Source organism: Chenopodium album, chromosome 6, assembly GCF_948465745.1.
Source record: "Chenopodium album chromosome 6, dcCheAlbu1.1, whole genome shotgun sequence".
Classification (NCBI taxonomy): domain Eukaryota; kingdom Viridiplantae; phylum Streptophyta; class Magnoliopsida; order Caryophyllales; family Amaranthaceae; genus Chenopodium; species Chenopodium album.
Genome location: NC_137839.1, coordinates 12,673,355 through 12,698,100, shown reverse-complemented (window position 1 = coordinate 12,698,100; position 24,746 = coordinate 12,673,355). Strand labels below are relative to the sequence as shown.

Here is a 24,746-nt window from a genome sequence, read left to right as displayed (position 1 = left end):
ACTTGTAGCTTTGTTACGCCCATATTGTAAATGGATCTTTCACTATGTATCCCTGAATAATTCTTTTATTCTCCATATACCTATAAAACTTTTCAAAATCACCATATACTTCCGAGTTTAACAAGAATGTCACCAAATGCTCAAACGACTAATAAACATCAACTCCATTAGTCATTAAGGGTTAACTGTGTCATATGGCATTATGGGTATATGGTGAATTTGAAAAGTTTCATTGGTATAAGATGAATAAACGAATTACTAAGGGGTACATGGTAAGAAAAACCTTATTGTAAATATAATAAAAGTAATGTTATTGTCAAATATTAATTTTTTGAGTGGCTATGCTTATTGGTACGTATTCTTTTTTATTAACATCGAATTACTGTACGAACACTTAGACTTAGTTGTCAAAAAAAAAAAAAAAAAAAACCTGTACGAACACTTCAATTTAAACTCTCATATTGAAAACCAAGATTGTGAACTTTCAAACTAGCCACCACACATACGATTGAATTAAGAAGAAGCTTGCTTTCCTTTTATTTGGTAAGTTATTTGGTTTAATGTTCCTCTTTTATTTCATTTTATATTTCGAATCTTTTGAAATTCAATTAGTTAAATTAAGCAAACTTTGTTACGTAGTACTCTGTAGCTGTTAATCAACTTGTTTATCAAATATAAAATGCCTGTAAAGTCCATGACTTGGGTGATCTAAATTTACTTCATTTATTTTTGTATTTGGTGTTCAATTGTTCATCATTATTTGATTATTTGTTCAAGAGATGTCTGGCTCACATAGTCGATCTAGGAATGAGGTTATAGAGATATGAATTTAAAACTTTAAAAAATTAAAAAAGGAAACCTTAGATGTCTAAGTCTTGTCACTATTTGTTAAATACAGGTTTAGGTCACACCCGCAAACTAAGAAAGATAGTTCACTTCAGAAGTTAAAAGTAGGTTACATTTCAAAACCGTATGGTAATAGGAGGGGTAACCCCTTAGCTTTATAAAGTATTTGACTCTATCTTCTTTTCTCAACGTAGTGACACTTACATGTATTATTTGGTAGAAAATTTAACACTATTTCTTTGTACCTAGTACTAGATACGAAGTAGGAAGTATGTATTTCAAGTAGTATTAATTCCAAACCCTTTTTTTTTTTTTGGACAGGAATATTAATTCCAAACCTTAAACGTTTTTTTGGACAGGAGTATTAATTCCAAACCTTAAACGTAAAGTCTTGTCACTTTCCAAACTAGTTGATATATAATTATATACTACGAGTATCGCTCTATCCTTTAGAATGAATCACTATTATATTATTATTATATATTTATTACTTATATTATTGTATTATCACAAATTCCTATATGACGATGTGACTAGTGTAGGGATGGCAGTGGGTCAGGTTAAATGGGAGACCCGCCCCATCCCTGCCCAAGTGGGGCGGGGATGGAGGGAGGTTTGACGGGTGATGGGACGGGGATGGGTATAATTGTATAAAATGTGTGCTCTCCATGGGCGATGTGGCGGATATAGATTTTAGAGTAGACCCGCCCCATATCCACCCCGCCCCGTACCAACCTTATACCCGCACCATATTTCTTTTAGAAGAGTTGAGAATTTATGAAACTTGATACCCCATAAGTGTAGGAAATTATAGGTACTACGCAACGGAAAAACATGAATCATATTCATATAATACCTAATCCCAAGATCTAATGCATAACACATAAAGAACATATAATCGTACCTTTGAAGTGTGATTCCACGTGCGATAGAGCAAGAACAATGGGAGATAAAGAACCCCACGTGTGATTCCTCTACTTAGTCCACGAGCAAGGATTAAACCTCCACTAATGCTAGTTAGTTGTGATTAAACACTTCAATCAACCTTCAACGGAGATTTGAGCCACGAATACACCACAACACCACCCATGCGCCACCACACGCGCCACCCAAGGAGGAGGGTCGTACGGACATGAAGGAGAGAGAGAGGGCCGAGTAGAGAGAGAGAGTTAGTGTTTTTGGGAAACTTGGTTGCTTGTGTGACAATTCATTGTATGTCAATTGTTGTGACATGCAACCTTAGGCATTGTTTATATTTATAGATCATATGTAGAAATAAAACCATGTCAAGTCCAAAAACCATTAGACTCTTCTAACTATTCAAGTCCAATTATCAACATGGTATGTCATGAACTCATGAGGCCCAATAATGGGCCTCTAACTTGTTTAACCCAATACTTTTATGTGTGACCTTGTAGGATCCATTCTATAAGGCTTTGGGCCATTAAGCTAGCCTAAAGATCAATTGTCATATCTAGCACCAAACATTGACGACCCTATAGAATGAACTAATTATCTCCATAATCGTGATCCTTGATATATCTAGTAATTGCACTTATCGAAGACATAACTCCTTCAATCTCCCACTTGTCTGAGACAAGTGCGCAATATTCAAATTCCTTAAGTCAATGTGTGTCGATTTGATAGCATCTCATGTCGTGATCATATTAGTTTACAAATCTTTTCTTGAAATACTGAGTTAGATTCACAGAACAAATGATTACTATGTAATGCATTTGAGTACGGCCATGCATTTTCTGAATTCTTCCTCTTCAAGGGGCCAAGACACATTCCTATTTAATAGGTAGACTCAATCCAATCTTGTGGCAACCAAAACTCCCACTCAAATCATGAAGCAACCGGAAAACACCCTTTATAATCCCCAGTTACGGCTGGATGTTTGAGTGTACCACAGCTAAATCAATCATTGAATGGAATCAGTGTTCCACTCATGTCAAAGGAATCCACTAATATATCCGGAAGTTCTATACTTGAACTTCAAAGTAAGTTTATAGTTCGATCATGCATCATTCATGCATATCCATGTGATTGACCGAGCATCATCACTATGCTCCTATAGCCCATGAAACTGCACTATCCAATCAATCTTACATGCTAGTCCAATTTATGAAATCATTTATGTCCACTTTAATGATTTCGAGTTAGGAACTCAAATAATGTATGAATTTAGTTCACCTGTGGGGTTTCATTCAACAGGTCATCAACTTGATGAGCCCATCAATTCATAATTATTTTGGACATTTTATTTAATCTTGAAACCACGATTAAATAAAATTGAAACTTTGTTTCAGTTGATAAACATAATTCTGCAAATGAATGTATTACACATGTAACTTGTTTTTCTCCAAAAACAAATACAACTTCTAATTACATCATTTGCCTCAATTAGGTTTCATTAGCATGTTTCTCATGCTTTGGAAATGGAAGGGGTTTACTAAGTAGAGTTCATGAGACATTCTCATAAACATGAACTTTGCAATTTCTAAATCTTATAATCATTTTCATCTCCATACACTAAGAATTTTCCTTCGCCCTTTCGCAAGGAACTCTGGATTTTCTAATTTGTATTCCAACGTTATATTGGTTTTTGATTGAAATCTATCATCACTTGTTCTAAAAACACGTGAATCAAATAGACGAGTATAGTCCATGGCATGCATGATGCATCCTTTGCGAATTGCAGAAGGATCATCACTCAAAACCTTAATTTCATCAACCTTTCTCAAAGCATTGAATCATTAAGCAACGTGTCATGTTACATGGGATTGAAACTCCTTTCAATATAATGTTGAACCTTATAAGAATCTTATCAATATAAGCTTCTTAACCAAACTCAAACATCCTTCAAATATCTCTATAGATCTTGAATCCCAAATGTACTCATCTTCTTCTTCAAGGTTTTCATACAATATGCATTACCCACCACTTGACTCTTCAAGCAATGAATAATTTGCTCTTTATACTAAACCAAGAAGACTTCATATCTCCCACTAAACATCTTGTATACATAAGACCTTTTCTTCATTTTAAGAGAGCATCAACGATTTGATTAACTCACAAAATTAAGAACATTAACTCCATGATGCTAACTTCAATCCATTAAGGATCTTTTATGCATCCATAGGATTATTGTTTCTTCAAAACCATTCTGATTGTATCGTATACAAATCTTCTTTCATGAACAATTTCAAGAAACCATTCTGATTGTATCGTATACAAATCTTCTTTCATGAACAATTTCAAGAAAGTGTTTTGAAATCCATCTACCAAATCTCATAAGGTAGTAATCACTAAAATATCTTTAATAGATCTTTGCTACATGACTAATATAAAGTTTTCATCGTAGTCATATTCATACTATGAATTAGTTGAATCCTTTAGCAAGTCTTTGCTTTAGTTGGAAAATATTTTTCTTTCTTGTCTGTTTTGCTTACAATGGGTCTTACCCAATTAGGAAAATTATTCAAGTGTCATACACTTGCTTACAGATTTAGAATCTATATTGTTTCAGATTTCCAGGTTTTTAAACCACTTGGAGTTATAATTTGTCATATCATCTTTGTTACTTGCATAATCATCATGTTCCAAAACAAATGTTTTAGAACTCTTAATCAATATGAAATCATATTTCTTTGACTAAGTTTTACATATGCTAGTCATCATTGTGGGTTTTTATGCAACAATTGAAACTCATACAACAACTTTGTTTAACTTTCAATGAGAAACGACAATAGAGGATTTGCACTTGGAATGTACTACCTTCGACACATGGTTATTATTCCCATTACACTTAATGAGACCACGCGTTGTCATTTGTAACATGAGGTGAATCATGCTCATATTGTTGCTTTGATTCGATTACTTCTCAAATTTCTTCCAGATTTTCGAAATCACTTTTCTTAAACTCTTCAAGGTTCTCGAACTCTTTCAAGATTCTTATACTCCCACTTGTCTTTTGAGGAAGCACATTTAGCATAGGGTGAACCAACCATGGTTTGAACCATGTTTGTTTGTTGCTTTTCTCGAACTCTTTTAAGATTTACACTACTCCCACTTGAACTTCTGGAACAATTTCCATAAGGGCACCTACTTGAGCAACAAACATTTTGTGCTAAGTATGATTTGTATAGTAGTACCCCGTGCTCTGTATAGGAATTGATCGTGCATTAAACGATTTAATACAACATTTATTCCTTGCTTTGTAGAAAGACTTAATAAGAACTTTTCTTATCCATATAACATATGAAGCCTTTGCTACAATTTGATTTGACCTATGTAGTTTGTTTAGTTTTGTAGCTTATCTTAAAAGTATATCCCCTGAATAATGGTTGGAAGATAGGTAATTTTATCCATTATCAAAATATATCTCATATAGATTGATAGCTCCCTTCATAAACACTTCACAAGGTTTTCTTTCGGAGTTTGTCGTAAAACGATTTCACAACTCTTGGATGTTCATCAAGGTCTTGGCTTAAATTCTCATTATTACGATCATATCGAAATACTTTGAATGTGTTGCCAAGTATATGTCTTGACTTAAATATTCACAATTACAATCATATTGTAATGTAATCATTATTTTGTCAAGTTGATACTGAATTTCATACTGAACATTTTTGAACTTTTTCAAAAAAATTCACTCTTATGCTTCAACTAAGCACAAGTAGTGATCGTATCACAAATGAAGTTTCATTGTCCGTCTCTAGCCTTTGAACTTTTGGTTCTCTTACATCGATATGTATTCGACCTTGAGTTCTCATCATTATTTCTCTAAATGGTGACTTAGTCAAAATTTCAAATTAGAATGATAATTACATATATCAATGGATTCATAATCCAATGATATTGAAAGTCCATCCCTTTGGATCTTCCATATGCAATGTTCATTTTCATTAGAACTAATTGACATTTTAGAGACAATTTTTATATATATATAGAAATGGTTTCATTATTTCTATCATATAGAACTTTGAACCTATTTAGAAATCTCAAAACACTTTATGACTCAATGAAGCATATAATAACATTTATTCCACGTTTTTGAATCTTTGATTCTTAGTCATTACTAACATTGAATGGTGTTTTGATAGTGGCAAGAATGAATAACATTTATTTAATTCTAGCCAATAACAAGGTAAGGTGAAATATAGATTCTACTTGTAAAGTTAAAACTTTTGCTTCCAGACTTGTAGATTCTACTTGCAAAGTAGCAACATTTGCTTCTAAACTTGTAGATTTATTTCTCCTTTAGCCATACTTCTTCATTTAGTTCAACCTCATTATCAATGAGATAGAACTAAACAAGACATCATATATCCAAGAAGTAGCAATGTGCTAAATCAATTTCTATAATATACTTCTTAAATTGGAACATTTCCATTCTTTTACCTTCCAACTGTATGAGGTAGTTTCTAATCAATTGGAATTGGTCCATTTAATTTGAAACATTTGTTGTTCATAACAACTCTTAGCATGTAAGTAGTCTAGGTTTGAGAAGTAGCAACCTGTTTGCATTTCTTAGCCTATAACTACTTAATGTAATCCTCATATATTCCTAAACCTTTCCCATTGGAGCCACTTAGAACATTTCTCTTAGGTTCAAAATGATGTTTTTCTTTACTACTTTAAGCACATTTCACAATTTTGCTAAGTATATTCTATCATTATTCATATTAGAGTTTAAATAACTATTTAACTCTATATGAAATGGATGAAGAATAATGTCATTTGATCAACTTTTGATCATAGTGATTTCCAATCACTTTCTTAAGTTCAATCATATTGAAGATAAGAGATTTTATTGGACTTCTATAATTGTCTTTTAGAGGGTTTGTACCTCCCATCTCATTATATCCCTTGAAACACTTTTCAAAATGAAAACGTGTTGGTATTTTACTCAAACATTTTGAATAAAACCAACCTTAGACATGTGATATGGGTTTCTAAAGCTTGCCTTTTAGAACCATCTTAGCAAAATTGGAATATAGGTTTATGGATTATCTTTTAACCTTTTTTAGAACGTTTCTCAACTTTATTTTCAATCGAGAAGATTATATAGAATAATAAAATTAGAACGACATGTTACTTAAAAGTAAACGCAAAATTCAATTATGTTTAAAAAATTTAAAGTGCCATAAACGAATTAAATTGGCAACTTTAAAACATTTATTCAATTTTAATTGATCCCTATTGAATAAAATGATTCCAATATCCTTTATTTGTGTAATGATTGACCGGACTTTGGCCCTACCATCAACCATTACATTTTCAAGGTGAGTAAACTCTTTACTGATTACAACTCTTTGCAATTCTTGGTTGAATAATTAACCATCACATGTTTAATTATTACCCTTAGCTTCAAGGTTCTAAACTCTTTAGGTAACCTTGTTGAGTATATCCAATCAAAAGTGTAAAATTTGATTTACCCCCACTCCCCTAAGATATAATATGACACCCTGCTTTGGCATGACCCATCATAAATATCGAAGGTTTCATCGGGTTTTTAATTGGAAAAGCTACCTCAATATTACCGGAACCTAGATTTATTATGTTGTGATTATTTAGTGAACTCTAGCGCATCATCACAAAACATCAATAAAATCTAACATGCATAATAAACTGTATGCATAAACAAGACATAGCATGACCCCTAATCCTAAGAAAACTAATAAAGTAAATGTTCCCACTTGAACCTTCATGGATCTCATCCATCTTGCTCCTTTAGGCCTTCACTCCATGGATTTCTTGGATTAACTGCAACCTGTAATTTTACTCTATTCTATCTACTACTTAAATAAAATGAAATAAATTACAAAAATACTTTATCGGTACGTAGACCGTACTAAGATTACAAAAATACATCATGATGCGCAGATCGTATTTAGCAATCTATTGGGCCATACTAGTTATTATATAGCAATAAACAACATCATATATTATAAAATTGCCACATAATAAATCACTCATCATGCTTTCCTAAACTACAACATCGAATGTTCACAATTAAGGAAACATGGCACCAAAATATCTCATATTATTAATTAATGTAATTAGATAATATCATATATTATTCATGACCATCAATAAAATATCATATATTTTAAATTAGTCATGAGATAGAATCAAATCTTATTTTAATCTTAAAAGATAAATCATATTTAACCTCAAAGATTATCCTAACAAAGTTAGGAAATTCTATCCTAATTACTAGCCAATCACAAAATTTTAAATTAATTATATCCAAAATTAATTATGGGATAATCACATTATTTAAATCAATCATTATCCTTTTGGAATATGCTCAGAATATCCTAATCAATCTTATTCAAAATTAACCACTTTAATTATGGATAATTACAATTTAACACCTTTAAATAAGGATAATATCAAATATAACAACTTTTGAAAGATTTTATTTTATCCTAAAATAAAAGATTTTATCCAAATAAAACCGATTTTATCTTTCAAAATAAAAGATCACATTTCAAAATATTTTATCTCATCCAAAATCAATCATATTTATCTTGAAATAAAATAATAATAACAATTTTTTTTTGAAAACCGTGCACCAGCCACCGTGCTGTGGCCAGCCAAAGCCGGCCATGGTGGCCGTACACCGTAAGGTGTACGCTGCACTGCAGCGGTGCACAGCAGCAGCAGCAGTGCCGCGCAAACCTTGCACAGTGCTGCTGTTGTTTCCTTTGCTGACCCGTCCTTGTGCCCCACCCACCCCGCCCCTCCCTCCGGACCACCTGCAGCGGTAGCCGCCGTGGCTGCGCCACCCAGCCGCGGTTGCCGCTGCTAAAAATCTCCTTTTTTTATTTCAATTTTAATTAACAACTTTTGTTAAATAGAATTAGTGTGGTCCATGATAAATTAAAACATAACTTTTATGCTAATTCATCCTATTAAAATTAAATTCACAATCTAATTTTAAAACTATTGTTCTTCATGAAAAAAATCCCCAATTTAATTTTACTTTTAAATTAAATCATTGATCATGCAAAATTCATAATTTATACATGAAATCAATGGTATTAAAATCATGAAGCATATTTAAAATGAACTCGAACAAAACAAGCACAAAAATCAGATTTTAGGGCTTATTAAAGGTTCGAAATTTTTCGAAAAAATTAGGGTTAGGGTTCGAAAATATTCGAATTCAATAGGTCAAAATTCAATACTCTTTATGGCTATTTTGAGCGAATTAAATCACATATAATCAATTCCAAAAGTTTAATCACATTAAATATAATAATTGACCCATAATTAAATTATTCTCCCTCCTAATTGAATTAAAATTGTGGACTATCAAAGAATTATAGTCAATATGCGTAAATGCAATAGGCTAACTGATACCACCGTAGGGAATTATAGGTACTACGCAGCGGAAAAACATGAATCATATTCATACATTACCTAATTCCAAGATCTAATGCATAACACATAAAGAACATATAATCGTACCTTTAAAGTGTGATTCCACGTGCGATCGAGCAAGAACAATGGGAGATAAAGAACCCCACGTGTGATTCCTCTACTTAGTCCACGAGCACGGATTAAACCTCCACTAATGCTAGTTAGTTGTGACTGAACACTTCAATCAACCTTCAACGGAGATTTGAGCCACGAACACACCACAACACCACCCACGCGCCACCACACGCGCCACCCAAGGAGGAGGGTCGTACGGACAGGGAGGAGAGAGAGGGCCGAGTAGAGAGAGAGAGAGTTAGGGTTTTTGGGAAACTTGGTTGCTTGTGTGACAATTCACTGTATGTCAATTCACTACGTGAAAAATTGAATTTGGCACCGGTTCAAACCCGGCCTAAGGCACCGGTTTGAACCGGTGCCAATGTGGGGGGTGCCAAAAAGGGGTATAAAAAGGCACCGGTTCAAACCGGTGCCAAAACTTTAAATTGGCACCGGTTAACCGGTGCCAAAAAGTACCTACAAAATTTAATTCACCACTTTTGGCACCGGAAAAAATTATTTATTTTTTCTTCTTAAAAATTAAATAAACTACAATTAAATGAAAATACACAATATAAATCGAACATCACAACATATAAATCAAATATGTTCAATATATATATAATCAAAAAAAAATTACAGTATAGATCAATAAAAAAAATTACAACATATAAATCAAAATAAAAAAAATTACAACATATGAATAAAAAAAAAAAAACAATATAAATCAAAATAAAAATTTACAACTTTACAATAATAAAAAAAAAAAACCATACAACATCTAAATCAATATACTTGCATCTTGATTCTTAAATTTAAGATCTAACTACCTGCACCAATTAAAACAACCAAAATAAATTGATTAAAAAGATTTAATTAAGCTGCGAAAAAAATTTAAAAAAAAAATCCAGAAAATTGAAAAAATAAAAAAGAAAAGCAATTGAAAAGAAAAAAAAAACACCTAGAACATCAGTTAAAAAGAAAATCGAAAAATAAAAATATTAAAAAAAAACCCAGAAAAAAAATCGAATAAAATCAAAATCGAAAATCATAAATAAAAAAACCCAGAAAATAAATATAATTAAATTCGATTAAAAAAAACCCAGAAAATAAATATAAAAAAAATTAAAATCCAGAAAATAAATTAAAAAACCCGAGTATTCGAAACCCAGAAAACAAAAAATTTAAAATCGAAAAAAAAAATTGAAATCTGGAAAAAAAAATAAACCCAGAGATCGAAAAAAACAAAAATGAAATCGAAAATAAAATAAACCCAGAGATCCAAAATCAAAAATGAAAATCGAAAAAAAAACCCAATTAGAAGAGAATTGAAATGGGAAAAAAAAACCCAGGAAAAAAAATCTAAAAATCACGAAAATAAAAACCCCAAAACCGCATGGATTAACCCAAAATAATCAATTATTTTAACAGAAAATTAACCCAGAAATCAAAATTGAAATTGAAAAACAAAATCAAAATCGAATAAAACACAATAAAAAAAATCGAAAAGAAAAACCTAGAAATAGAAAAAAAAAAAACAAAAACAAAACAAAATCGAAAAAAGAATTATAAAAACCCAGAAATCGAAATTGAAAAAATCAAAATCGAAAAAAAAACTATTAAATTCGAATTATAAAAAACCAGAAATCGGAATAAGCAATCAAAATCGAAATAATTGAAAAAATAATAAAAAAAAATTGATATCGGAAAACCCAGAAATCGATTGAAATGGAAAAAAAAAACAAGAAATCGATTGAAAAACCTCAAAATCGTTGTTGCATGTTGTTGTCTTCGATTTGTTGGTGGTTTTCGAGTGATGATAGAAAGGAGGAGGTAGGAGATCCAGAAAGATAAAGAGGCGAAAGAGGAGGAGAGAGAAAGAGGAGAGGAGAGGAGAGGGAAAGAGAACGGCCTAATGAATTAGCTAGGGTTTGGAGGTAGTTTATAAGGGCGGTTTTTTTTTATATATTTAAATGACCCGGTTCGAAAAGGCACCGGTTCAAACCGGTGCTCTTTTTATTTTTGGCACCGGTTTGGGTTGAACCGGTGCCTTTTCTATTTGTGTAAAATTGCGCCCAATTTTGGGCCGGTTTAGGGCACCGGTTTGGCCTGAACCGGTGCCTTTATGGGGGTGCCTTATTGTATTTTTCTACTAGTGATTGTTGTGACATGCAACCCTAGGCATGGTTTATATTTATAGATCATATGTAAAAATAAAACCATGTCAAGTCCAAAAACCATTAGACTCTTCTTACTATCCAAGCCCAATTATCAACATGGTATGTCATGAACTCATGAGGCCCAATAATGGGTTTCTAACTTGTTTAATTCAATACTCTTATGTGTGACCTTGTAGGATCCATTCTATAAGGCTTTGGGCCATTAAGCTAGCCTAAAAATCAATTGTCATATCTAGCACCAAACATTGACGACCCTATAGAATGAACTAATTATCTCCATAATCGTGATCCTTGATATATCTAGTAATTGCACTTATCGAAGACATAACTCCTTCACTAAGACCCAATAAGTTTGAATAGTGAAAGTCCCAATTTTCGTAACCTAATTTGATATAATTGTCATTAATGTGATACAATAGAGCATTATATATGGCAAAGGTTTTGGGACGATTTTGAAACGGGTGTGAGGTGGGTATGAATATCCAAGTGGGTGATGGGTCGAGGAAGGATCCTATATTATACCCGGTTGGGCGGGTATAAATGTGGATATTGTACCCGCCACGGGTGGTGGGGCGGGGATGGGTATAAGATTTTTAGGCGGGTATGGGTATGGAGGTACCATCATCCGCATCCGACCTGCCCCATTGTCATCCCTAGACTAGTGGAGCGGGTCTAGTAGGAGACCCGCCTCACTGACGGGGATGGGTCTCAATTTTGTAGGTGGCGAGACGGGGATAGAGATAAAAATCATACCTACCATTAGTGATGGGTATTTTAGATTTACCAACTCCTATCCCCATATCATACCCACATCTATATATTTTTAAAAACCAAAATTACTCCGTATATATTATTAATTTATAATCCTATACGATAAAAAAAAAAAAAATTATGTAAAATAAAATAGACTATAAGCAAAAAAGTTTGTAATATTAACAATTTTTTCTGGTAACCTGTACTCCCTCTGTGTTATTTTAAGTGTTACACTTCCCATTTCCGGCTATGTGTTTTTTTAAGTATTACACTTCCTTTTTTTGGTAAAAAGCTACATTAAAATATTATATCTCTCTCCTTTCATGTTCCCCATCCAAACCCACTACTACTTTTTTTATTATATCTTTCCTCTCACATTCATTAATTTTCAATAAACTATTAACCCCAATATCTTTCTTTTATAATTTTTTAATACTCCAACTACCTCTCTTACTTCTTGTTTTATTTAAGTCAATTAAATTGCCTAAAACTATGTGCCGGTCAAACTGTAACACTTAAAAATACACGGAGGGAGTATTAATTATGCAAGATAGTGTATTTGGGGCGGAGATTAGGTGGGTCTTGGGTGCAAATTAGATGGGGGTGGATATCCAAGTGGAGGTGGGGCTGGTATGATTTTGGTACTATATCCGTCAAGGTGGGGATGGGGATGAGTTTTGGCCCCGCTGTGGGGATTGGGATGAAAATTTTAGGTGAAGATGGGATAGGAAGGCTAACATTCACTCCGTCCCGCCCCAATGACATCCCTATGTGTGGCCAGCCATCATAGAGCTTACTTTGTTAAAGCTATAGGGTTACTTTGTTAATGCTACATAGTTTACTTCATCAACGTTATCCGGTCGGTATTATAAAAATTATTTTGTTCTTTTACATGGTCACATGTGTGGTGATGCACTGACATAATAATAATAATAATAATAATAATAATAATAATAATAATAATAATAATAATAATAATGTGGGTTCTTTTCACCCTTTTCAAATAGTTTTAAAAAAAATAATAATTTAAGTTCTGCGAAAATATATTCATTTAGTAAAAAAAAAAGTTTTAATTAGTAAAAATACATAACTTTAAATTAAATCAGTAAAGATAAATTTTAATTACGAGTAGTAAAAATGACTTAAGTTTAGCTTTGATGAATTAAAATTGTTTTTGTTGAATGGAAATTATTTTTACTGGACTTAACTTGTTTGATTTTTTCTGATTAAAACCCATTTTTACAGAACATAACTTATTTTTGTTAAACTTATATTATTTGTACTGAACTTATTAATTTATACTTCGTATAATAATACCGGTGTTGTTAAATAACTCTTTATTCTCTCATTTCTAAGGTTTTCAATCGCTACAGTATGTTGGAAAATAAAATAGAAGTCTTTCAATGGGTATGGGTTTGAATAAGTAGTAATCCTAGTGGACTACCACTCTTATTGCCAGCTACAAATAAGGTTTTTATTTTGCATATATGTCAAACTAACACTTTTCCCGGAATCAGTTTCTCACTCTGCCCTTGTGGCTCTCTAAACAAACAAACAAACAAAAAAAAAAAAACACTTTCAAAACTGTTTACTCATTAAAATTTATGCAGGGATTTAAGATGGATTTTGATCTAAAGAAGCAAATCAAGAACACAGGGTTGCTGCAGAGTGAAGAACTGCACAATGTTAGTCATGCACTTGATCTCGCTTTCTCGAGTTATTTATACTATGTGGATCTTCTTTGGCTTACAATACTGAATTTTTGGTTGATGTTGCATTCATTTGGATGCAGTATATTCTCGAAACTAGTGTTTATTCACGCGAAGCAGAACCCCTGAAGGAGCTAAGGGAAGCAACTGAAAATCACCCTAAGTAATACAGCATTCCTTTTGTACTATCATAGCTGAAGATTATTATTCTATACAAATTTGGTACTCATTTCCTCTTCACTTTGAAGGTCCTACATGGCTGGTGCACCAATTGCAGGACAAATGATTTCATTCCTTCTGAAGAAGGAGAATGCTAAAAAGACTATTGAAGTTGGAGTGTTTACAGGATACTCCCTCTTGCTAACCGCTCTTTCGATCCCGGATGATGGAAAGGTTAACTTATTGCATACATCTTCTTCTTAGTTCTTTCTAGCTATCACATCGTGTCAATCTCTTGTAATTGCTTATCAATCACTATAGCCTACTTCTGTTTTTTTGTTACTACAGATTGTTGCAATTGACTGTGATAGAGAAGCATATGAGATTGGCTTACCAATCATCAAGAAAGCCGGTGTTGAAGACAAAATCGACTTCATTGTATCAGATGCTCATCTAGCTCTTGATAATCTTCTCCTGAATGTAAGCGAACGATTCCATAAAACATCTCCACAATGTTACACAATAGTTTTAAGTTTAAAAGCTTTTCATTAAGATCTAAGAAAGCTGCTCTAGACTACATTGCTGTAATAACCTTCATACGCTCATAAATTTAGACTCGTTTAGTCGTTTAGTATCGTTTCAGGTAGGAAACAATTGCCCTGAATATGGTTGATCTTTTCAAAAGATATGATGCCTACTGTCTTTGCTTAGATTATGATTTAGCTGACGTATTACCTTGTTGACTGACTACAGGCAAAAAACGAGGGTAGTTTCGACTTTGCCTTCGTAGATGCGGACAAAACTAGCTACCTGAATTACCATGAGAGGTTGATGAAGCTCGTCAAGGTTGGGGATGTGATTGCTTACGATAACACACTTTGGGGAGGAACAGTGGCCGTGCCTGAATCACATGTACCAGACTCCATGAAGAAGAATCGAGAGGCCGTTATCAAGTTGAACAAGTCCCTGGCTGCTGATTCTCGCATTGACATTGCTCATCTTCCTCTTTGTGATGGCATCACTTTTTGTAGGCGTCTCATTTGATCTACTGTCTTTATGCTTCTAATATTATTTCAATTGGAGGAGCATACAATTGCACCCATCGAACAAATTGTTAGCAAGTGTAATAATGCATTCAATGCAAAGTATTTGAGTTTTAGTACTTGTCGTTCATATCTTTTCCAACAAAGCAAATAAGGTTTCCTACAGGAACAATATTTGGAGATTTTAAATCTCTGTAGAATGATGTATGACAGTAGCTCAACAAGACAACAATGATGTTTTAGTTTTACACAGACGTCAAGAAACCAGAGTTCAACAATTCTTATGTATCTGTCCACCGGATTGGCGAGTGCAAAGATGGATAAGTGAAACAACAGAAGCACTACCATAATTGATTGTTTTTACGGTATAATTGTAGGTATCAAGTTTAATCACCCTTGCAGAAATGTGGAGAGTGAATATCAAAATCTACCTCCTTTGTCAATATTTAAGTTAGCCTCTCTCACTCTCTTTTTTAGCTGCAAAGGTCTCTGCGACTAATAGTGGGAAAGCAATAGTGGCATCACAATGCACCTGAACAACAAGGTCATTACTAATTAGGACATGAAAAAAAAAATATGGGATAGAAAAGTAAAACTTCAAGAGAAGAAGATAAATGCAAATACACAAACCTTAACGGTTTTAGCAGAACCTCGGATTTTTCCCCAGGAGACGGCCTCATCAGGACGAGCACCAGAATCACTGCCATCATACTCCTGGGCAGTGTTAATGAAAACTGCATAATCTGCCCCATTTCGCATCATATTTGCATTACAAATGTGATGTTTAGGCAACCCTCCACCAAGAATTATCATTCCAGTCTTCCTGGGGCTCGCATGAACAGCCTCACCATTCATGGCTTTTATATCTACATATGACCATAAAATATTTGTAAGCAAATTATATTGGAAGATGTCGTACATCAGATTAACAAGAAAATAACTGACCTTGAACAATGTCGATAATTAAACCTGGAGTCCGAATTGAATGAAAATACAACATGTCTCCCAGTGAGCCGTCTGTCAAACCTGGGCAGTATACTGGAATATTATTCTGAAAATTTATGCATGAAGTGAAAGCTGAATCAGTTAAACGCTATAGGAAGATACTACCTCCGTTAATGGTTATTTGCAACTTTGAATTTTTTATGTCTCACAAATAATACCCTAAAGTTGTAGATAACCATTAACGGAGGTAGTATAATAAAATAACTTTTTCCATGATAATCTACTATCCATCAACCACCACCTGCTACAAATACTTTTCCTGGTTTAGATTTAGATTGACCCTTGCTCCAATTTAGCAGGAACTAGTAAAACTGCTTCAAATAAACATCACAACTCACAAGCATAGTCTCGCTACTAAAGAGCATTTAGACTTTTGTTGAGTTTAAGATAGTTTTTTGATAGTATTACTAGTCACAGCAGTGTTTTCAGCAATACTTCAAATTAAATATGAAGATAAGCATGAATGACCATTACATGAACTGACAAACAGGCTTCTAAGTTTGGTATTAATGTGCATTGAAACTGAGCAACATAGAAAATGAACACCTTTGCGCACAAGTTGACCAAAACTTAAAGAGGATTAATATGGAGTAACATTATTTTATGAGAATCTATGGGGGGAAAAAGCCAAGCCTAACCTCTAAATGGGTAGATTTTTCACCTTGTACGCCCAATAAAGGTATGAGCTCTCATTATTTATTTCTTTACCCAAACGAGCAATCACCTTAGATGGCGTCCATGTTATCTTCTGCATTCAGCAATTTTTGAGAAATATGAACATAAATAAATAAATAAATAGAACATAACTGACAAGTGCCAACAAAGAAAGCTTGAAAACATATAATTAATGACAGGGATGAAGAAAATCTGGTTATGTTGTACTTGAGGAAAAAAAAAGAAAAAAAAAGCCACACACCGGAACACAAAAACAGAACAAAAATATCTCATTGGAGATCAATTCATCAGATAACAGACAGCAATAATTAAGAATTTACCTCTTTAATTTGCTCTTCTAGCATTTTATCAAAAATTGGAACAATCCAATCCTCAAATTTGCAGTAGTTGTCATTTGGAACCAATAAATTACCAATGCGATTCAATCCTTTTGAGCGTAACTGAGCTCCAGGTAAAGAAAATTCGCCTTTGAATGTAGGTGCAAGACATTTAACAAGATCCTCTTCTATACCACCGGTAGTTGTTACAACGACATCAACCTAACAAGTGCAAATGCCTGACCTTTGAGTGCAAATAATCTAATCTTAGAAAGTTGGGTAAAAAAAGATGCTAAACACGTTACTTCATACAAGGCCATGATGGAGAGAAGAAACAGTTATGTGAGCAAAATAACAGGTCACAACGGAATCAATCAGCTAAAAATTCAAATTACATAGCCAACAACTCTCTATTTTAGGCCCCCAAGACATCTAATACAAAATTTCTCTTAAAAAAAAGGGGGGGGGGGGGATTAATGCTACAGTTGAAGGTTTGAACCAAGCCCCTAAGGTTTGCACGAAATTTTCTCTATCTATTTCCCCTTTTCTTTTGGTGTTCGAAGTGGACATCTACATCCCAATGTCTACATTATTAGTACAGCCGTGTAGGGAAAAGACATTCTAGAAGTAACAAAACTTATGTAGTGATGCCGTGAAGGGTTTCCAGAAAAAAGGGCTACTACAAATCACACTTCTTCCAAGCAATAATGTGGTGAAAGACTGAAAGGTTCCTACCTTTATATACGCCTTCTTACAGTTCTCTATCAAATAATATAACTCAAATATGAGACAGCCACTAATATCCCAATTAACATTGATCCAGTCAAACAATTAAGAGATAGGGTGCCATTTAAATTGTTGTGAATGAATTAATAAACAACCTCTCAAAATCTCAACAAATAACAGATTGCAATCTCTGAGCTACAAGTCACTTGCTACTGCAAAATCTTCTCTCTTGGAAAATACTTTCTTTCACCCAATAACCCAAGACTATGTCAAGCATAGGATATACTGAAGGAAACAAGTCAAATACCCCACACAACTAAGTTCCACCTCTTCACATATTCGAACAACATTTTGAAAAAAAAAATCAAACAAGGCCAAGTAATATCTAAAATTAATCTCACCATATGATGCTGAGTCAGATATCGAACAGTGTCACGAACACCAGAAGATATAAGATTCGAGGTAAAGCCTAAAAACACTTTGCACCCCACGGATTCCCTATAAACAGGATCCCTCTCTTCCTCGCTGCAATCATCATCGAGTATCTCATTTGCCAGCCGCCAATCTAGCTTGAACCACACAAAACACACAAATGAACACAAAACGAAAACGAGCAGAACAACACCTAAACCTGTTACACAGATTAAAACTCAAGCTAACCATTTGATTTACAACATCGATAGCATCACCGAGATTAGATGCTTGGAAACCGGTTGAGACAAACGATTTCAAAAGCTTGGGATAATTCACTCCTTGATTAAAATCATAACCCTCAATCTTAATACATTTCCCTTCAAGGGTTTCTGATTCCTTGAACACAACAGAACGAACCGACGCCATTACATCATTATCATCCATATCTCAACACCTAGTACACCAATTAAAATGTATGAATTGCACAAAATCAATAATTCTCAATTTCTCACTACCTTTACATAAAAAAATTTCACAAAAACCCTTTATAAAAGCTAAATGAACCATATGAAATGAATTGGGCAGAGAATCTCAAAAGCAAAGAATACTTTAGATTAATAATAGAGGAATAAAGTAAAGTAAAGCAAAGCAAAGCAATTAACAATGGTGCAGGGTAACTAAGAGAGAATGGAACTTTGAAGAAAGAAAGAAAAAAAAACGGAGAAAAGGGTACATTACCTTGCCGCAGGATTGGGCAGAGAATCTCAAAAGCAAAGAATACTTTAGATTAATAATAGAGGAATAAAGTAAAGTAAAGCAAAGCAAAGCAATTAACAATGGTGCAGGGTAACTAAGAGAGAATGGAACTTTGAAGAAAGAAAGAAAAAAAAACGGAGAAAAGGGTACATTACCTTGCCGCAGGATTGGTCGTGCTTGACTTCGGCTTCTGTTGGCTCAGCGTTGCCGGGTTCTGCTTGTGCGCGGTGTCGCCGGCGGCTTGTGTTAGGTGAGAAGGGAGGTGATGAGGTGTCGGAGGTAGAATAGAGTTTGGGGTCGGGGATTGACCACTAAGGTGATCAAGAGTTCGAGCCGAGTCTAGTAGAGTCGAGCCGGGCTGGGCCAGGACTTTTTTTTTTTTTTTTAAAAAAGTTCCGAAAAACACTAAATTTCATTGATATAAACCATATGACATCTACAATTGACAATGAACGATAATGAAAACGAATTTAACAAAATCAAACAAGAATTAATCGGGGAAGGGCTAAGAATCCAAATACATAACTATAACAATTCGGCATATTCTCGATTCGTTGTCTCATACAACTTTTTGAGTGGATCCGTCGTCGCTTCGCAATTTTGTGAGAAAGTAAATTATTGTGCTGATTCCGTAACCCGAATCCGAGCCACAATCATTAGTAGCCCTGCACAACCGGAGACCAAATTAAGCACAAATAAAACCTTGTCTTTCGAACGAAAAACCTTGTCTTTCGAAGGAGATCGAAAAACCCTTGTTTTTTTTCGAAGGAGATAAACCCTTTCTTTCGAGGGAGACATTATTGTAACCTAAAACAAAAGGCTTAAAAGTAAATAAAGATTGGGGCTTTCCACCGGTGAAATCCGATGGAAGCCCTTTTAAAATTGACAATGGAGACTAGGTTTAGGAGAGAGAAGAGAGAAAAGGAGGCTAGGGTAAAAAAAAAAAAAAAAAAAAAAAAAAAAAAAACGGTTGGGCCAGGACTTAACATTAAATCACTTATCCAAATCCGTAAAGGCTTTTTAGGCCTACTTAGGCTGGATTTGAATTATCCCTACCTTATAAAAAGATAACTTTTAAAAATAGTGTGCTATCAATTATACTCTAAAAAATGTGTACAAAAATATGTATTTACACTTTTACAATATGTTGATCATCATTAATATACTAGTTCAAAACTCGTGCTATGCACGGTTTTACAATAGTATTTCATTAATTGTTTATTAGAAATTGTACAAAACGAAATCATTATAACTACCAAAAAAAAAAAAAAAGTACAATAACATTGTGAATTTATAGTATAATTAATGTACATAAGATGAAAGGAGATAACAAAAAAAATTAAATAATCATACTTTTTGATAATATCCTAAGTAGTATTTTATATTATTACAAGCATTTCTTATTCTGCAGCACTATATTTTATAATTTAATTTAAATCATTATTGTTTGACATCATTCCCTAATAAATATAATGCTAAAACTTCTCCCTAAGATATAGCAACAAACTTCTTTACATGACAAATAAAGATAAATAAATGAATAAATAAATTGGCGAGAAAATTTTGTATAAGGTGGTGACACGTGTATTTATGGGATAACTACGGGGATCACCTTAGTATAAAAAGTATAGATTTGATTTTTTTTTCGTTAAATATATCGTCAATTAATTCGAAATTTTCTTTAACAAAAAACTTGTAAAGCCCTTTTTTTTTCTTTTTTTTTTGAAATGCTTGGTTTACTAGCTTACTAGATTAGACTCGTGCGTTGCACGATTTAAAATTTTTAAAATTAGTTTTTATCATTTGTGTAAAAAAGAGTGGCAATTATTTTTTGTTTGAAAAATTTATACTGTAGATTAAATAATAATAAAAAAAGAGTGGCAATTATTTTTTGTTTTTATCATTTGCCTCGACACCGTGCTCTGCTTGTTCGAGGGTTTTTCCAAGGGATATTTTTGGCGATTACGCGGTGTCATCAGGTGGAATAGTGGGTATTAAACATAGACATAATGTTGTTCGGGATACCCTAGTTGATGTTTGCTATCGTTTTGGGATTTCAGCAAGGAAAGAGGTTGACATTGGGTTGTCTGGAGGGAACGACGAGACCCTCAGACCTGCTGATGTGTTACTTTATTCTTGGGATCGTGGTCGCGATGTCTGTGTAGATTTGACAGGATCTTCTCCTTTGACACAGTCAGGGCTATCTGACTTTATTCCTGGACGGGTTGTGGCTGATACAGCTCATCGGAAGCGAGTTAAGTATGAGGCTCGTTGTCAGGCAATTGGATATGGGTTCATTCCCTTCTCCTTTTCATCGTTTGGTGAATTAGAGAAGGAGGCTGTTGTGTTGCTTAAGCAAATTCAGAGGTTCTCGACGACGCAAGACATTGGAGCCCGTGCTGCAGCTCATATTTTTACTAGGGTAGGCTTTGCTATAGCTAGAAGAGTGGGGGCTCAGATTGTATCTCGGCTTCCCACTAATTTATTGTAGGTTGTATGACTTTTTGTTTTTGAGATAATAATAATAATAATAATAATAATAATAATAATAATAATAATAATAATAATAATAATAATAATAATAATATGAGGCTCATTGAAAGCGGGTTAAGTATGAGACTCGTTGTCAGACGATTGGTTATGGGTTCATTCCCTTCTCCTTTTCTTTGTTTGGTGAATTAGAGAAGGAGGTTGTTGCGTTGCTTAAGCGAATTCAGAGGTTCTCGACGACGCAAGACATTGGAGCACGTGCTGCAGCTCATATTTTAACTAGGGTAGGCTTTGATGTTGCTAGAGGAGTGGGTGCCCAGATTGTATCTCGGCTTCCCACTAATCTATTATAGGTTGTATGACTTTTGTTTTTGAGATATAATAATAATAATAATAATAATAATAATAATAATAATAATAATAATAATAATAATAATAATAATAATAATAATAATAATAATAATAATAATAATCTATCCCTCCCAAGTGTCGTTTGGGGTTTTCTCGGATTCTGAAAGGTGCTCTTGATAAGGTGATCTCTAACCCTAATGACATTTCTAGCTGGGTATCATTTTTAGTGTTACCTCTTTGCACCCTTAAAACCTTTCGCCCGTGCAGTAGTCGTGAGTCAAGGTCTTTCGTAAAGCGTCGGCATCAAGAAGAAAGTATTTCCCGGGCTATTTGTTCTTGGGGTGCACCAGGTGGTAGTGTGCAGCTTGTCAGGGAAACTTTGGCTGAGGATGCTCCTACTATGTCGGTGGTTGATGATGAGGACCTTGATTTGGAAGAGCGTAATATCAAGCAGTTTCGTAGGAAGATTTGTGATGGCCATTACACCGCTGCAGTCTGGGTTCTTTCTTCTTCAGGTGTTGCTCCATAAAATGAGGCCACTCTTGCGGATTTGCTTTCAAAACACCCTTCTTCTTCACCTCCTTCCTTACCAGCTGATATTCCTGTTGATCAACTTCATCTCGTTGCTTCCTCTGCTGTTGTTTTGGATCGGATTAAGAGTTTCCCGCGTGGCACATCGTGTGGTAGGGATGGGTTACGTGCTCAACATTTTATGGATTGCTTGAGTGGTGCTGCTATGGCTGTCTCAGACGAGTTGGTTGACTCTATTACCGAGGTGGTTAATCTGTTTCTAGCTGGTAGATGTCATATGGAACTAGGAGAGTATATTGCTAGTGCTCCACTCACACCCCTTGTTAAGCCCGGTGGTGGAATTCGTCCTATAGCTATGGGTACCGTTTGGCGGCGTTTGGTTTCGAAAGTCGGTGCTGTTATGGTTAGGCAGTCTTTGGGAAGTTACTTTGATGGTCTTCAATTTGGCGTTGGGGTTTCTTTAGGCGGTGAGGCCATTCTTCATGCTGTGAATCGATTACTTGAGGTTCGTGTATCTGATGTTGGTCTTTCAAGTTGTTGGTGGATTTTCGTAATGCCTTCAATCTAGTTGATCGTGCAGTCATGTTACGTGAAGTCCGTCGTTATTGTCCGGGTATTTCGCGGTGGGTTGAATTATGCTACTCTAATCCTACCAGATTGTATTATGGGGACCACACCTTATGGTCTTCTCAGGGGTACAACAGGGTGATACCCTTGGTCCTCTGCTTTTTGCTTTGGTTTTATAACCCTTGGTGTGTAAAATCAGAGATACTTTTGATGTATGTCTTCAGGCTTGGTATTTAGATGACGACACTATTATTGGTGACACATTGGTGGTGGGGAAGATTTTGCATCTGATTATGGAGGAAGGGCCTCGTTTTAGGTTACATCTTAACGTGGACAAAACTGAAGTTTTCTGGCCTACAGAAGACCCCCGAAGCAGGCTTGTGGGTGTCTTTCCACCTAACATTGCTCGACCTTCGCGTGGTGTTAAGTTGCTTGGTGGTCCTGCTAGTTCTGATTCTGGTTTTAGTAGTGAGCTTGTGATGCATAAGGTGACCAAGACCATTGCGCTTATGGATAAGGTTGCTACGCTGGATGATCCTCAGTGTGAGCTATTGTTACTTAGGGCTTGTACTGGAGTTTCTAAACTCTACTTTGCGTTGTGTACTTGTCCCCTAGTACTTTTGAGGCGGCTCAACGCACTTTTGACGGGGCTCTTTGATCTTCTTTGGAGCGTATTGTTACTGCTTCAGGACCTGGGTTTGGCGATTGGCAGTGGCGGCTTGCCACTTAATCATTTCCGTTTGGAGGGCTTGGTGTTTATTCTGCAGGTGATGTTCGGCATTATGCTTTTCTTGCTTCTAAGTTACAGTCTACAGGGTTGCAGACAAAGCTTCTACGACATGCTGACATTGTTGGTCATGGTCGAGCTTTTGAAGACGCTTTGGGTCTGTTTAATGGCGCGGTGGAGTCTGATTTTTTAAGTAATCCTAGTGAGGTCGCTGCCCCGAAACTCATGAACAAATTGGCAGATATATATTTCACGAAGGTTACCGATTCTGTAGAATCCACCTTTTCATTATCCCCTCGTCTATCTGCATTGTGGAAATCTCAACAGGGAGATCACACGTCTGCTTGGCTTCGGGCCGTTCCTATGTCAAGATTGGGCCAGACTATGAACGCAAAGACTTACCGATGTGTGTTATGCTACCGATTGAGTGTTCCGTTGTTCTCTGCCTCGACACCGTGCTCTGCTTGTTCGAGGGTTTTTCCAGGGGATATTTTTGGCGATCACGCGGTGTCGTGTGCTGGAATCGTGGGTATTAAACATAGACATAATGTTGTTCGGGATACCCTAGTTGATGTTTGCTATCGTTCTGGGATTTCAACAAGGAAAGAGATTGACATTGGGTTGTCTGGAGGGAACGACGAGGCCCTAAGACCTGCTGATGTGTATTCTTGGGATCGTGGTCGCGATGTCTGTGTAGATTTGACAGGATCTTCTCTTTGACACAGTCAGGGCCATCTGACTTTATTCCTGGACGGGTTGTGGATGATGCAACTCATTGGAAGCGGGTTAAGTATGAGGCTCTGTAGGTAATTTCAAGCGTTAATCCCCTAGCTTGAACCCCACTGTGATCATACACTAAAGTACGGTGGCGTCCAAAAGGGAAGAAGATAGAGCAAAAGAGTCGCCAACAAGTTTTAGGAACTTGTAAACCATTCACAAGGTGAAGATTACACCCCTTAACGATCCAAGAGATCGTCAACTCCATAAGGTCTTGAACCAAATAA

General features: G+C 34.9%; 2 protein-coding genes across 4 annotated transcripts; one reads left to right on the top strand and one right to left on the bottom strand.

The window, feature by feature from the left end:
- Positions 1-387: 387 nt before the first annotated feature.
- LOC145635866 (caffeoyl-CoA O-methyltransferase-like) lies at positions 388-15,313 on the top strand. The gene is made up of 6 exons (XM_081687241.1): positions 388-543; positions 13,883-13,957; positions 14,065-14,144; positions 14,230-14,374; positions 14,489-14,620; positions 14,894-15,313. Exons 2-6 carry the CDS (start codon positions 13,892-13,894, stop codon positions 15,182-15,184), a joined length of 714 nt encoding a protein of 237 aa, XP_081543367.1. The 5' UTR covers positions 388-543; positions 13,883-13,891; the 3' UTR covers positions 15,185-15,313.
- On the bottom strand, positions 15,263-19,427 carry LOC145635865 (deoxyhypusine synthase-like). 3 transcript variants are annotated; one of them, XM_081687238.1, is made up of 8 exons: positions 19,232-19,427; positions 18,567-18,774; positions 18,308-18,475; positions 17,184-17,402; positions 16,850-16,936; positions 16,129-16,234; positions 15,814-16,049; positions 15,263-15,715 (listed from the first exon to the last, which is right to left on the bottom strand). In XM_081687238.1, exons 2-8 carry the CDS (start codon positions 18,762-18,764, stop codon positions 15,635-15,637), a joined length of 1,095 nt encoding a protein of 364 aa, XP_081543364.1. In that variant the 5' UTR covers positions 18,765-18,774; positions 19,232-19,427; the 3' UTR covers positions 15,263-15,634. The 3 variants fall into 3 exon arrangements, with proteins under 3 accessions (XP_081543364.1, XP_081543366.1, XP_081543365.1); XM_081687240.1 differs by lacking the exon at positions 19,232-19,427 and adding an exon at positions 19,059-19,073; XM_081687239.1 differs by lacking the exon at positions 19,232-19,427 and having other exon boundaries at positions 18,567-18,975.
- Positions 19,428-24,746: the final 5,319 nt, after the last annotated feature.